This window comes from Lepidochelys kempii, chromosome 16 (genome assembly GCF_965140265.1).
Source record: "Lepidochelys kempii isolate rLepKem1 chromosome 16, rLepKem1.hap2, whole genome shotgun sequence".
NCBI classification, from domain to species: Eukaryota; Metazoa; Chordata; order Testudines; family Cheloniidae; genus Lepidochelys; species Lepidochelys kempii.
The window spans coordinates 11532399-11546202 of record NC_133271.1 but is presented as its reverse complement, the minus strand read 5'-3'; the positions used below and the strand labels follow the sequence as shown (position 1 = coordinate 11546202).

The 13804-nt window shown below is 52.7% G+C and overlaps 1 protein-coding gene across 5 annotated transcripts in view; it reads left to right on the top strand.

Moving 5' to 3' along the window:
* AKNA (AT-hook transcription factor) overlaps positions 1-13804 on the top strand; it is a 72149-nt gene that overhangs the window by 48556 nt on the left and 9789 nt on the right. For all 5 annotated transcript variants that reach the window (XM_073313990.1, XM_073313988.1, XM_073313985.1 and 2 more), the window contains exons 9-16: positions 694-910; positions 1435-1589; positions 2417-2590; positions 4838-5114; positions 5742-5848; positions 6346-6596; positions 7755-7905; positions 12894-13064. In XM_073313990.1, coding sequence (XP_073170091.1) covers positions 694-910; positions 1435-1589; positions 2417-2590; positions 4838-5114; positions 5742-5848; positions 6346-6596; positions 7755-7905; positions 12894-13064 — 1503 coding nt within the window. The remainder of the gene's footprint in view (positions 1-693; positions 911-1434; positions 1590-2416; positions 2591-4837; positions 5115-5741; positions 5849-6345; positions 6597-7754; positions 7906-12893; positions 13065-13804) is intronic.

Below are 13804 nucleotides of genomic sequence, written 5' to 3'. Positions count from 1 at the left end.
GCTCATTATTCACATGTTTAAAAGGATGCTCTGACGCTGCAGACAATGACCTGGAGCCGCATGTGTCACCCTGCGTGACAGATGAGCTCTAAGAGCTGGTGAGAGTGGACCAGATCTGATCTCAGCCACACCAGTGTAAATCCAGGGTAACCCCACCCACATCCGTGAAGTTAGTCCTGATTTCACTGACATGGACAATAACAGCACCTGCAGGTATATTAGATAGGGTAAAAACACGTAAGGGGAGAAGCCAGCCTAAAGCTGAAGCACCTGCTATCGGCCCCTGTTAGTGCCCTTTGGTCTGGCAGTTCCCCTGCTGCAGAACCTGGCCCAGAGCATTCCAGGATGGGGCAATTGTTATGTTTTATTTCTGTTGCCAGTGCCCCGTCTCAGAGCAGAAGCCCAGTGTGCTAGGCACTGTACGCACACCCAGAGACAGTCCCTGCCACGAGCTTGCATTCCAAACAGACAGGCCAAACAAAGGAAGGATTGTTACCAGATGGGGAGGGGGCCACAGGGAGTCACCCAAGCAGCCTGTAGCAAAGCAGGGACCTGAACTCCGATCACCTGGGTCCTATGCTGGTGCCTTATCCGCTGGGTCATCCTTCCTTTCTAAGCTGTGAGCTGTTTCTTTCCACCTGGGCATGGTTTTGAAGGTCCTCACCCCTCTGCTGCTGGCATGGTGTGTTTCAGAGCGGTGGAAGGGGAGATATTCCGCCTGGGAATGCGCTTGGAGGAGCTGAAGGATGGGATTGACCGAGCACAGCAGATCCTGCCCTCCCCGAGGATTTGCTCTGCACCAGCCTTGCCTCCCAGCTGTTTGCCAACCCTGGTCTCAGAGCCGCCACTCTCCTCCCCAAGGCCGTCAGTTCAAGTCCCCATCCCAGCCCTCCGCACTCCCTACCCTGAGGTAAACGCCGTGCTGCTCTCGGTTTCTGTGGCCTGAGGTTTCCCAGGCAAGGTGATTGCTGACACTTCTCATTCCCAAGACATTACAGAAAATTGGACTGGAAGTGTTTTCAAATGATTCCTCTTTCAGCACCTCCTACAGAGAGATCCCGGAACTGGAGTAGTGGGGATGTCCTGCCTGCAGCCACTGCTGCTGCCCGGTTCCCTCAGTGACTCCTACTGGGTCAGGCCAGAACTAGAGTAGCAGTGAGCTCTCCCGACCCCCATCCACACACACAGCCAGAGCTCCTACTCACTTCCCTACAGCGCCTCCTGCTGGAAGAGGCTGGAGCTGGAGTAGCGCCGAGCTGTCTTGACATGGTGTAGAAGCCCTGGCTTCTTTTGAGATTCTTTCCACTTGTGGCTTGAACTAGAAAATTGCTGAGATCCTTTGCAGCCAGCATATCGGTACCATTCCCTGCAGCGCCCCCTGCTGGCAGAGGTGTTCTGGTTTGGGGGCAGACCTTACCCCTTTCTGCCCCGTAGGCCCCTGTTCCAAAGCATGCCCGCGCTCAAATGCAAGTGGACGCAGAGGTGAGTTCTGCGAGTGGCGAGACGGAGGAGGAGAGAGAAGAGCTTCCCGAGCCCCTTCGGCACAAGCAGCTTCAAGTGGAGAAGGACTTCGATAACCTGCTGGACCAGTAAGTGTTGCCCCCGCTAACCCAACCAGCCACTTGCATGCTGACGTGTTGAAATGGACATGCACGTGTTACGTGCTCACAGCCAGCACCCGTGCAACACAAGTGCCTGCCATGCAGTGATCATGCAGTACAGTAATTTTGTGCCCGAGGGGGATGTTTCAACTTCTGGCAAATCAATTCTTTGCCGGTGTCAGCTCTCTGAGGCATTCACACCAAGGGGCCTGCGGGTCAGGGGCTCTGAATACACAGCATAGATCTCTGCAGTGAGAATAGCTTCACTGCCCACCCAGTGCGGGAAAGGTGCATTTCGCCTCATCACTATGTTTGTAATGGGAAGGGGAAACTGATGTCGCTCAGGCCGAGAGTTCAAGCATCGACTTCTCGTGGCACAAAGGGCAATTGGTTCCCACCCCTGGAGGCCTATGTCCAACCCAGCCATGAACACACAAGTCATGAGTGTAGCAGCTTCAGACTTGTCCCCTGGAAAAACCAACACATGATACTAGCCTGGCAGGGGTAGCCACATCTGCATTGCCAAAGCTGTGTGGGAGCTTGGTGCCGAAATCATTAGAGCCTCTGCCAGGTAGGATTGAATGAGGTGTTTTGGCAGAGCAGTGAGGGAGGAGCTTTTGCCCATACTAGACCTTGCTCGGATAGAGCTGCCAGGGCCCTGTTTGCTTATGCACTGGGCGGCTAACCTGTCCTGCGAAACTGGCTGCTGAGAGTCAATCCAGATCAAGTGGGAGCTGGTGCATCATCCTTAGGTGCAGAGTGCCCCTGGTGTTTTAACTGGATACTTTAACACTCAGTCTCTTTCATACCACCAGGTACAGTAGCTTCAAGTCCTTGCCTGAATCTCTGAGCATGGAACAGCTGGGCCTGGAGGAGAACGGCTCCCCACAGGAAGTGGATGGCCCTGCTGCAGAGGATGCTGGGACGGCTGAGAGCTCTCTCGGGATGCTGTCATTAAAGGAAGAGAGGACGTATGTGACCACTCAGCCGTAAGTAATTCAGGAGCACGAAATACCTGCCCTGTGAATATCCTGCACTAACTGGGGGGAGAGGGGAAGTGATAAGAGACTAATTTAAAGGGATAGCACCAACTGACTGTAGGCCCAAAATTTAGGTTCTGTTAGAAGGGGGGACAACTCGTTACAAAGCTTTTTTGTTATTTAAAAAATAAATGTCTATTAAAAACTGTTTTATTGTCATTTCTTTGTTTAAATGCCCTGTCACGTTGGAAACCCAAAGGCTAAAGTGCAGAGCTTTATGTTTCTGCTAAGCTGATCAGCTGTGAAATAGTTTACATTACTGGCGTTTGCCTTGCCATTGTTAGGGTTCAGAGGTAACACACACAGGTGAATGGGGTAGTTCATGCCTGTCCGGGGCTGTTGTTTCTCAGGAAGGCTGCACAGCATTATGTTATATTTGAAAAGTTTTCTTTGCAGTCAGGGTGGCTAGACAGGCCCAGATTTTCAAAAGTGGCCACTGATTCTGTGTGTCTCAATTATCTAGGGCCCAGTGTGGGTCTGGCACCTGTAATTCCCTGTCACTTCATCTAGTGTTTCTCCCGAGATCTCTGAAAATCAGCCCTTTGTTGTTGTTATTCCTCAGTATTTCATGGGGGGAGAGAGAGAGAGAGATTTTAAACAAATCGCCTTCGCAACATGCAAGATCTTTAAGCATAAAAAGGGAAAAAGTAATGTCGAAAATTTATCCCCATGAATCATCCATCCCACAAACTGATTCCATAGGTTTGGGGAGTCAGGAGTTTTGTTAAACCCTCTGCAAAACTCGTGCACTTTAGGTGCTCAAATGGACTTACTTACTGATTGATTGTATTGTATTGTGGTAGGGCCTCTGAGCCCAGTCCTGGATGGGGACCCCATTGTGCTGGGCGCAGTACAGACGCCGAACAGAAAGATGCTTTCTTCCCCAAAGAGCTCATAAACTGAATTGCCCCCGGATGCTCCCTTGAGTTAGGCTCCCAAAATCAGCAGCCACTTTTGGACATTTTTCAGCTTCTTTTTTTTTTTTTAATGAAATCTTCAACTTTGCAGAAACTGACGGTAGCATCAGGGCAGTGTGGACTCAATCTAACCCCTGCTACATGCTGTTCTTCTGTGTTATATTTACCAGGGCATTGTGTCTGGGGGTGACCTAAATAAGAGCTGAGTCCCACTTTTGCTTTACCCGGATAAAATATAATAAACCAGGCGCACAAAGACGCCTTCTCTCTCTATCTCCCAAGTCACAAGCAGAACAAAGGAGCCTTCAGCTATTACTTGCCCCGCTTTGGAGGGCAAGCTGGCTGCGGAAGCGAAGAGGACTCTGTCCCCTGGGGGCAAGTCTATTGCAGAGCAAATAATGAGAAGGAGGGCATCCAAGAGGAGGAAGAAATGGGGGTGGGAAGGGGGGAAGAAAAGTGAGCATGCAAACTTGAACACATTCTACTGACTAGGAGAGAACCAAGGAACTGAGGCTCTGGCTGTTTACTTGTATAATGCCTGTAAGGCACTCAGAGACCACAGTAAAGGCCCAAATGGTGCCAGGAGCTGTACACATGTAAAGGAAGATGCTGCCCCTGCCCTGAGTAAAGCTATCAAGCTAAGGTATAAATCCACCCATCTGGTCACTGACTCCCCACATCATTGCAATACACATGTGGAGGCCCTGGGGCCTGTGATTTAAGGTGCTTTTCTTCACCGGGGCCAGACTCTCAGCTGCATAGAGCTGGTCAGAGAGGTTCCTATGAAACCCCTTTTTGTCTGACTTCGCTGGTTGCTGGAAATCAAAATGTTTCGCAGAGACAGTTGCGATGCCAACAAAGCTCAAACAGCCCAGTCTGTCGAGGTGTGTAGGGGGGTGTGTACGTGCATGTGTGTGTGTGTTTGAAATGGAAACCTGCCTGGTTTCCTGCCAGCACGCCCACCTGGCTCCTCAGCAGCCTGCCTGCCTGGCCCCCAGGGCTTCCAAGTCTCTGGGGGAAGCCCTCCCGTCAGAGCACCCTGGAATCGGGGCTCCCAGGGACAGCCCACAGGAGTAGGGCCCAGGGGCCAGGTCTCCCATCCCTTTTGTGGAGCACTCTGATTTTCATTTTGAATCAGAGCTAACCCAGTTTTCGACTCCGGAAATCCTCTGGACCTGGCGGTGCTGCAGGAGACCAGATGGCAGCAGAGCTATGACAAGGGGGCACTGCCCCATCTTGATGGAAGGTTCTGACTGGTGTTGCTTTCTCATCCTGACAGGCAGCCCCTGGAGAGGAAGTCGCACGCCCTACAGCCAGGGGAACACCGGCAGCTGGTCAGGAAGAGCAGTCGCTTGTCCTCTGTCCAGGGCGAGGAGTCCCTCCCTCGGAACATGGCTATTAAAGCCAGGCCCCAGGATGCAATCCCCAAGCCCTCCTTTGGGGGGCAGCAGGAGACACTATCCCGCCAGAGCAGCATGGCCAGCGTGGTGGGCAGCACCATTTCTGAGCACCTTCCACAGAAGCCTTTCCATCAGGCAAAATCCTCACGGTCCGAGGTAAGCGCCCAGGAGGGTGAAATGGAGGGCAGGGTTCCCACTTACTCGGGGTCACTAAATTTGGGGCACAGATCCAGAAGCTGTCTCTGAAAATAGGGCCCTGTGTATATAGAAATTGCCTTCTCAGCTGCTGAAATGCAGCCATCTCTGGTGTGTGGTCCACCGCAGCTGTTTAACAGCACACTGGAACACCACCCAGCAGCTCCTTAGAAAGGAAGGGAAGCATTATTTCCATGCTTAAAGCTGCAGGAGAGTTTTCCAGCGCAAAATGCAATTCTCCAATATGGAATATGGCCCTTTGCCTCTGGAGGTAACACCCTGGTTCCTGCAGAATGGGCCATGGGGTTTAGTTTAATGACCATGTGCTTCAGAACTTCAGTCTTCTTACTCCTATAAAAGAAAATGGCTCCAGCAATGTAGCCCCCCCCCCCCCTCCCAACACCATGCTGAGGCATTTGTTCAGTGCTGATTACGAGGGAGGAATACCACTTACTGATTCACCAGCACCATGCATCAGTATGCTTGTACTTGGTGGTCTCCCCTCCAACTACAGACCAACTCTGCCTGGTCTTATGGCCAGCATCACTTGTGTTGATCCGAATTGGATCAAGTTTCCCTCTGTTGCAGGATCAACGCATTGTGTCTCCAGAGACAGACAGCGGGTTTGTGGGGTCGGAGGCCAGCAGGGTGTCCCCGCTGACGCGCACCCCGGAGCATCGCCCCTCTCGCACTGCGTATGGACCCTTGTCTCTCTTGTCACCCCTCCAGCTCCTATGACCTGCCCTCATCCCCACTCCTGCCCTGGGGGGCTGATAAAAAAGGGTCCAGGGCTGAAGGAATGTGTGACATGATGGAGCCTATGGACGGGGAAGGAGCTTGAGTATATGAGGGTTGGTGAATGGGGGTGAGAGAAAAGGGGAGGGACTAGAGCAGATGATCAGACTGGTGGAGGGGATTGTGAGGAGGTGGGGTGCATGGGGTGAGCAGTGAATTGGGGACTAGGGTTAACGGGGCGAGGGGGTCTGGAGCACATGGAATGGCAAAGGGGGTGATTAGTGAAAGGGGGGAGGGTAGTTACAGACTGAGTGGGTTGAGCAGTGGCTGGGACAGGGGTGCCAGGAAAGACACATGAAGGAGGAAACCAGCCAGTTGGGTGAAGCACAGTAGAAGCCGGGCTGGTAATAGCTTGGAGACTCCCTCAGTGAGGCCTGTGTATTTGCCTTGTTCCCAGGACCCCCGGCCTGCTGGGAAGATCCTGCCCCACATCCAGCCCTGCTGCCCTTCGCACTTCCCTGGGCAAAGTGGCAGCCCCCCTGCCATCGGAAAAGGAACTGCTGGGCATGTACACATCTGCCAGCCAGGGGCCCCCCCGAGGCGGCACCCGGAGACACAGCCTGCCCCGTGGCAGCCCCTCCCAAACCAGCTCCCCTCCCCAGTGGGCAAACAGCATCACCAGCGAGGTGGTACCAGACGCAGACATCAGTGAGTAGAAAGTGTCCATCACCTGGGTGTCTGGGCACCTCCAGCGTGAGACACACATTGTTTCCTGTAGGGGGCAGAGTTCTCCTCCCATCTTCCTACGGTGAGAGGAGCTGCTGCTGATACAAACAAAAAATAACAATTTTTTTTTAGAACATTTTCAATTGGTTTCCCCTACATATCTCGTGATTTTCAAAAACTATTTTCAGTTTAAAAAATCATTTTTCTGAAAACCAAAATGTGGGGGGGATTTGGTGTTTCAATAAAAAACTGGGAAAACATGGACCAAAATGAAATGTTTCCACTCAAGTTTTCATTTTTGAGCTAAAAGATGTGGACCAGTGCCAGTCATTTCCATGTGCCTGCTTGGGAGATGGTGGTTTAAAAGGGGATGATGGGGCTCAGGCTGCCAGGGAGAGAGCAGTAAGAAAGGCCCACAGAGACTATCCACTTCCACATTGTTTGGGGGAGCTGTATTGGTCCCTCAAGCTAAAGCTGTACCAGCCAGTGACCTCTCCTCACCCTCAAGTCCCATCACCCAGAGATCTCTCTCCCCCTTGTACCCACAGCCTTTGGACACAGGCTCTGTGATTTGGCTTGAAGTTTGCTCACAGGCAGGGTAGATTTCAGGGCTCCCAGGATCTTAAGTCCCCCTTTGGTTTATGTCTTGAGACAAATCCAGCCTGTGGCCTCTTTGTCCTCAGGCACATGGATCAGAGGGAAACCAGTAGCGTACCGGGGAGCCTCCATCACCCAGTCAGTTGACTCACTCAGTCCTATTCCTTTGACAGTGGGTGGCTCTGGAGACTGGGCATGGGAAACGGAGCCTTTCACTTCCTGGGTGCTGGTTTGAATCCTGCTCAAGCTGATAGTGACTAACCTGGCTGTTGGGTGACCTGGGTGGAATGAGTTTGGGAAGGTCTCATTGCAGTGGATAGAGGTCCACACTGCATTTGTGCCACTTGTTGGCAGAGAGGTGAAGGAGTGACTGGACCATGGAAACTGAATCCTCTCCCACCCAGAGGGGTTGCCTCCACCTTAGCGGGGAGGGAAGGTGTCTGGGTCAGACCTGAAAATGGCCCCTGGTCACTGGTGAAATAAACCGAGGCACCCAAAGGTCGCAGCTGTTTAACATCTGGCACTGTCTCCTTATGTCCCCAGCTCACACGGACTCCGAGGCAGAGCGGGACAGCAGGGCCAGCCCTTCTGATCACCGTCTCAGCGAAACTAGATGCCCACGCAGCTCCACCACCAGATCGCCTTCCCCAGTCCGGGCTCACCACGGCCTCCTGGGCTCCCGCGTGGAACGAGAGTGAGTGTGAACTCCGCTTCGGGGGCAGGGCTGAGTCAGCAACAGCAGCCGCGTTCCCTGGCCCTTTGGGGCACCAGCATCTGCTGCGGGGATGGGCTGCTGGGGTGAGACCACCAGCCCCTCTGCGCCTTTGGCTGTGCATGAATCTTTGCAGCATTTCTCCATTGTCGTAGACCAGCCTCCTCAGTGGCAGCTCCGTCTCTGAGCCGGGCCGCTGCTGTCCTAGGCTGGAAGAGCCCTGAATTTATCTCCCAGTGGAGCATTATGACATGAAGATGTCGTGACACTGAGTCACACTCTGGGCTCTCTGTCAGTGGTGTCAACTCTGGGCCATTCACGACTGCAATCCCTGGAGCAGTCCTCTCCGGAAAGGGCTTTGAATCCAGCGCTGTCATTAGATTTCCCTTGAGCGTCATTAGCTCCCAGTAAGCCAAGCAGCCCCCGAGCAGAGGAGGTGGGGGCTTGTTTATCTGCTTTCTCTGAGCAGGGGAGGTCCGGGAGGTTGGGGTGTGCCGTTCTCTCCTTGCATAATGTCAGCAAACATTTCTGAGAGTGTTGCTAGGACGCCGCCTCTCTCGGAGGCGAGTGTGGCAGGGGTGGGGCTGGGAGGAAACAGTGCTGGAGGAAGAGGGACGTTTTTGGAGATCCGAGCACGCCGCGTCTTAAAGCGCCCACCCCAGGCGAGATCCCTTATCTCCAGTCTCCACCCTGCTCTAGGACTGGTTTATACTGGGCTAATGGACTGGTTCCAGCGCATGTTGTGTTAGAAAGGCGGGTCACTTGTTTCTTTGGGCTCAGACGTGCTGAGAGGGGCCAGGCCTTGGGACGGGCAGGCTGGGAACCTTGGTACAATAGATCTCTCCCATGGGAGCGAATTCAGCGGCAGCTCCCCTTCCCTTGGGGAGATGAGAGATCTCAAAGCCACAGGAGGCCGCCTCACCAGTACTGGGGCCAGCTAGCCGGAGGGAGGAAGCGGAGAAAAACTGGATATGACCGCGCCAGTGCTGGCCTTCTCCACCATGTGCGTATCACACCGATTTGTGTGGGCTCAGCATGGGGGTTCTATCCCGTACGCAGGCCGCCCCCTGGTCAAGGCAGAGACCATCCAACTTATTTCACTGTGACCACAGTGAGGCCAGGTCTGAGACTTATTTTAGCAGGTGGATACTAGCCCCTCGGTTGAAGGCTTTGCAGTGTCTTAACTGGGACTGGGAAGCAGAGTGGGGCCAGATCAGATCCTGCTGGGCAAACCAGGGACAAAGTGGTCTTTGGAGGCAGCTCTTCTAGGAGCGAGTAACCGGGGGAGCGGGGAGAATCCCACACAGTGAGTCCCTGGCTATATAGCACAGCCAAATTAATGCCACCAGGGCAGCCTCTGTGATCACTGCCCCAGGGATGGGCTGAAGCAAGAGCAGATCAGTGGGAAAGGGTCAGGGAGTTCCCATCACCCTCGCTAGCTGAGTGGTTGGGTGGAGCTCTGAGCTGCCCTCCTGGAGCATCTGCCAGCTGGACTGAAAACTTTTATTTCAATGCAGGTGCCTTCCGTAGCTAGGGGGATAGAACCAGGGGAACTGACCTCTCTTGAGGCAAACTGTGATCTGGTTTGCCTCGATAGCCCGTTTGCTCACTGCCTGGCTGCCTCATTTCAGCATGGCAGGTAAAGTATTAACGCTCGCTCGTGTCACTCACAAGAGGAGAGAGGGGAATGACAGAGTAAGAAACCTGCCCCCTCTGCTCTCTCACAAACCTGCATCTGGTTAGACCCTGATTGGAACCAGACCTTTGCCCAGCTTGGGGCGAGAGAACCCTGGGGGAGTCTGAGGTTTCCAGAACCTTGCAAACTATTTCAGTGGGGTTGGCAAACCTAGTGTGAATTCCCATCCCTTTCTCCTTGTTGTTTTAATTTGACTCAGACGGATCCTCAGCTGGCGTAAATCAGCATCGTCCTGTTGAATGCATTGGACCGACACCAGTTTACACTAGCTAAGGATCTGTACCCTGGTGTTTATTTCACTGAGGGTGATTATGTATTTTCCTAGCTAAAGGGCAGCAGCTTGTGCTGTGTATTACGGATAACCGAGCCTCCCCGGAAAGCTGAGCTGACCTAAGTAGGTGTCCTGCATCCTGTAATGAACTGGACAGTGTGTGTCTGCGTCCCACTGCCTCCTGCTGGGGGGAGTCAGCCCTGCTCAGGTGTGTCTCAGATCCCATCGTGCTGATGGAGATTCTCCTTCAGCTCAACTGGCAGGGCCTTGTGCTTTCTGGAGCAGGGAGATCAGTATCCTTCCCCCGCTGTCGCCCTGAAGATCTGAGAGACATTGTGATGTGCAGTTTAGTGACACCTGAGAGAGGCCTGAGGTGGCCACGGATTTCAATGAACCTTGAATCCAAGATTATGAGTGGGCTGGAATTGACCAGTCAAATTTGCATAGCCTTAGTCTGGGTAACTTTTTTGGTATTTCTAGCTCATTCCCTGCTATGCTGCATGGTTCTGGGTAGCAGCCAGGGCTCAAATAGGAAGGAGAAAGCGTCGCTCTCACTGTGTGTCCTGCAGCTATCTGGTGAGAGAGCCAGTTCCTGGGAGGTTTCGTACCTGCCTTTGCAGAACCCAGAGGCCCGGCTCATTTGGAGAAGACTCCATGTTTCCAGAGTGTATCCAGCCTGAACCTCCACATGGTTTGAGGATCTCCTGTCACCACTCACAGGACACGGTTAATTGTGAAACTTTCAGGACAAGATTGTCAAAAGGGACTAGTGATCTGGGTGCCCGGCCTGAGTTGCAGTGGCCGGGTGTGGAGCATTGTCTGTTGCTTTCCAGTTACTGGGGTCAACCTGACAGGCTTTCAAGTTTGACTTCAGTGTGTCTTTATATCGTTTGGACTGGCCACCAGGAGAACCTTGCTTCAGCTGGCTATAAAATCCAGCCTTGGGTGTGCTTGAGTTGGCTGTACGAACGAGAGACCCGACCAACACAGCTGAGCTTTTATCAGCATTGGTTTGAATGCTGGACATCCAACAAGGATGAAGGATTCTGATATTGGGAATATTGTTCCACCGTTTGACTCTGCAAACAGATTGAAGACAGCGCATATGGAGCAGTGGCACGTTATCCGTGACTCACAACCACACACAAGAATCGCAAGCATGATTGCCCGACAACTACTTAGCTTGGTGCTTCTCTTGACAGCCCTCTCGTTCCATAGGTGGTGTGACGGCATTCCCAATGCACAGCTGGCGTGGGCTGTGCGACGTGGAATCTCATCATCAATTATGGCATTCTGGGACAGTGTACTCCTTAGGTAGCCAAACTTCTCCACAGACTTGAGAAGAGCATGGTTGATCTCCGTGACTGGGTCAACGTGCACACCCCCTAGCACAGGCTGGTACAGCGCTTCGCTTGGAGAGGCTGTTGGAGCAGAATTGCGTTGCTGAATCCAGCTGCACCGTGATTAGATTCTAGTGGGAAACGTGTGCGCAGTTCCTGTCCCACTCTCACATCCATGCGAGCCATGCGCATGCTGGTGCAGAACTGTAATGAGGAGAGCGACGGATGTGGATGCAGGTTTAAGTTCAGAGTTCCATCTCCTAGCGAATGTTGTTGACCCCTCATGGTTTCTCCACCTTTTCAGCGTTCCTTCTGGAAGGGCAATCACGTGCCTCCACAGGCTGTAACTGGCTGACGGCTAATTTGATCACAGCCTGCATTTGCCATGTCCAGTACCGTCTTTGGGCATCTGTGGCATTTTTACAGGGGCACCGGCTACCTTGGGTGCCAATAGCTATGTAGCCATGTCAGCTGCTTGAGTATTTATCCTGGGTGGGGCTAGTCCATGCTGCCACGGCTTCGCTGCTATTGTTACTCAAGCTAGCTTCGATCTACCGAGATTAAAGCTAGCTCTGGTGTGTCTATGCGCGGTGCAGTCACACCTCCTGGTTGCAGTGTAGACATGCCTATAGACGTGGTTACTTTTAACTCTCGAGTCTCCAGGGTGATGAGCAATGGTATCCCCTCGGCAAAGGTTTGAGGATTTCTGGTGTCAGACAGCCAGGAGGAGCGGAGATGGGACTGGCCATATGATTTCAGGCAGGCGGAGAGGATGGAGTGTTTCCCATTTTCCTTCTAGATCAGACATTTCTCTTGTAACCTGCTGTCAAGGTTCCTTCCCCACTCTGAACTCTAGGGTACAGATGTGGGGACCTGCATGAAAACCTCCTAAGCTTACTTTTACCAGCTTAGGTTAAAACTTCCCCAAGGTACAAACTATTTTACCCTTTGCCCTTGGACTTCCACTGCCACCGCCAAACATTTATCTGGGTTTATTTTTATTAGGAAAGCATTGTTTGGAAACATCTTTCCCCCCAAAATCCTCCCAACCCTTGCACCCCACTTCCTGGGGAAGGTTTGGTAAAAATCCTTACCAATTTGCATAGGTGAATACAGACCCAAACCCTTGGATCTTAAGAACAATGAAAAAAGCATTCAGATCTTACAAGAAGAATTTTAATAGAAGTAAAAAGAATCACCTCTGTAAAATCAGGATGGTAAATACCTTACAGGGTAATTAGATTCAAAACATAGAGAATCCCTCTTGGCAAAACCTTAAGTACAAAAAGACACACAGACAGGAATATCCATGCTATTCAGCACAACTTATTTTCTCAGCCATTTAAAGAAATCATAATCTAACACATATCTAGCTAGATTACTTACTAAGTTCTAAGACTCCATTCCTGTTCTGTCCCTGGCAAAAGCATCACACAGACAGACACAGACCCTTTGTTTTTCTCCCTCCTCCCAGCTTTTGAAAGTATGTTGTCTCCTCTTTGGTCATTTTGGTCAGGTGCCAGCGAGGTTATCCTAGCTTCTTAACCCTTTACAGGTGAAAGGGTTTTTCCTCTGACCAGGAGGGATTTTAAAGGTGTTTACCCTTCCCTTTATATTTATGACACCTGCACTTATTAATCCTTTTTTCCCCTTCCCATCCCAGCCAGGCCATCCGGGCTCTGCAGGACGAGGTCTCGCGGCTTCGGCAGCGGCTGGAGGAGAGTTTGCACCGATCCCGCAGCTACCCAGAGGGAAAGTCATCCCCACGCACCACTAGGAGCAGGAGGCAGCCCGAGTGGAATGGCCCCTCAGTCCGGAACGCAGCCACCTTTGGGTAGGTGCCAGTGTGCAACACAACGTGGCCTTGTTGCCTGTTTTGCCTTTCCTGCAAACTCTGCCAGCTGGAGTTCAGTGACATAGGATGGCTGACAGCAGCCTCCTTCTCTGGTTCTCTCTGGTGCCCAGGGAGATTTCTGCCCCCCTGCGGAACTGACCTGTTTTCTGCTGAGACTTGAAAATTGCTGAGGAGGAAGGAGGTACAGGGAGGCTGTTGCAGCTGGTGGGAGCAGTGTGAGGAGAAGGCTCTTGCTCCAGCAGCGGTGAGGGGGTGTGACAGGTTGGAGAGGAAGTAGCGCCAAGCAGGTGGAAGTGGGGAGTAGGGAACGCCAGGTGTGAGACCGAACGGCGGGGTCCAGCCTCAGCTGGCGCTTCTGGCTTTTGGGGACACAGGTGCCATATAGCTCCTGTCGAAGCTAGTGGGAGTTAGGCTAGTATAATGCTGACAGAATCGGGCCCTTTATCGCTCCGGTGAAGGGCTGGTAGCTCTGGCGGGGCCAGGTGGGGTGTGGGCCTTTTTCCTTGCAGCTTTCTGGGCGGCTGACACGCTTTCCCTGGATCTTAGGAGCAGGCCTGGCTCATTTCACCCACGTGCAGAGCCACCCGGACAGCCAGGGCCGCAGAGGGTGACAGGCGATTGTGTGAGCACCCTGAGTCCCCCCCAGCAGTCTTGCCAGTCTCCCCACGGACCCTGTCTCCTGAGCACATGGCAGCTCGTCCTCTCCGTGCTTCAAGGCA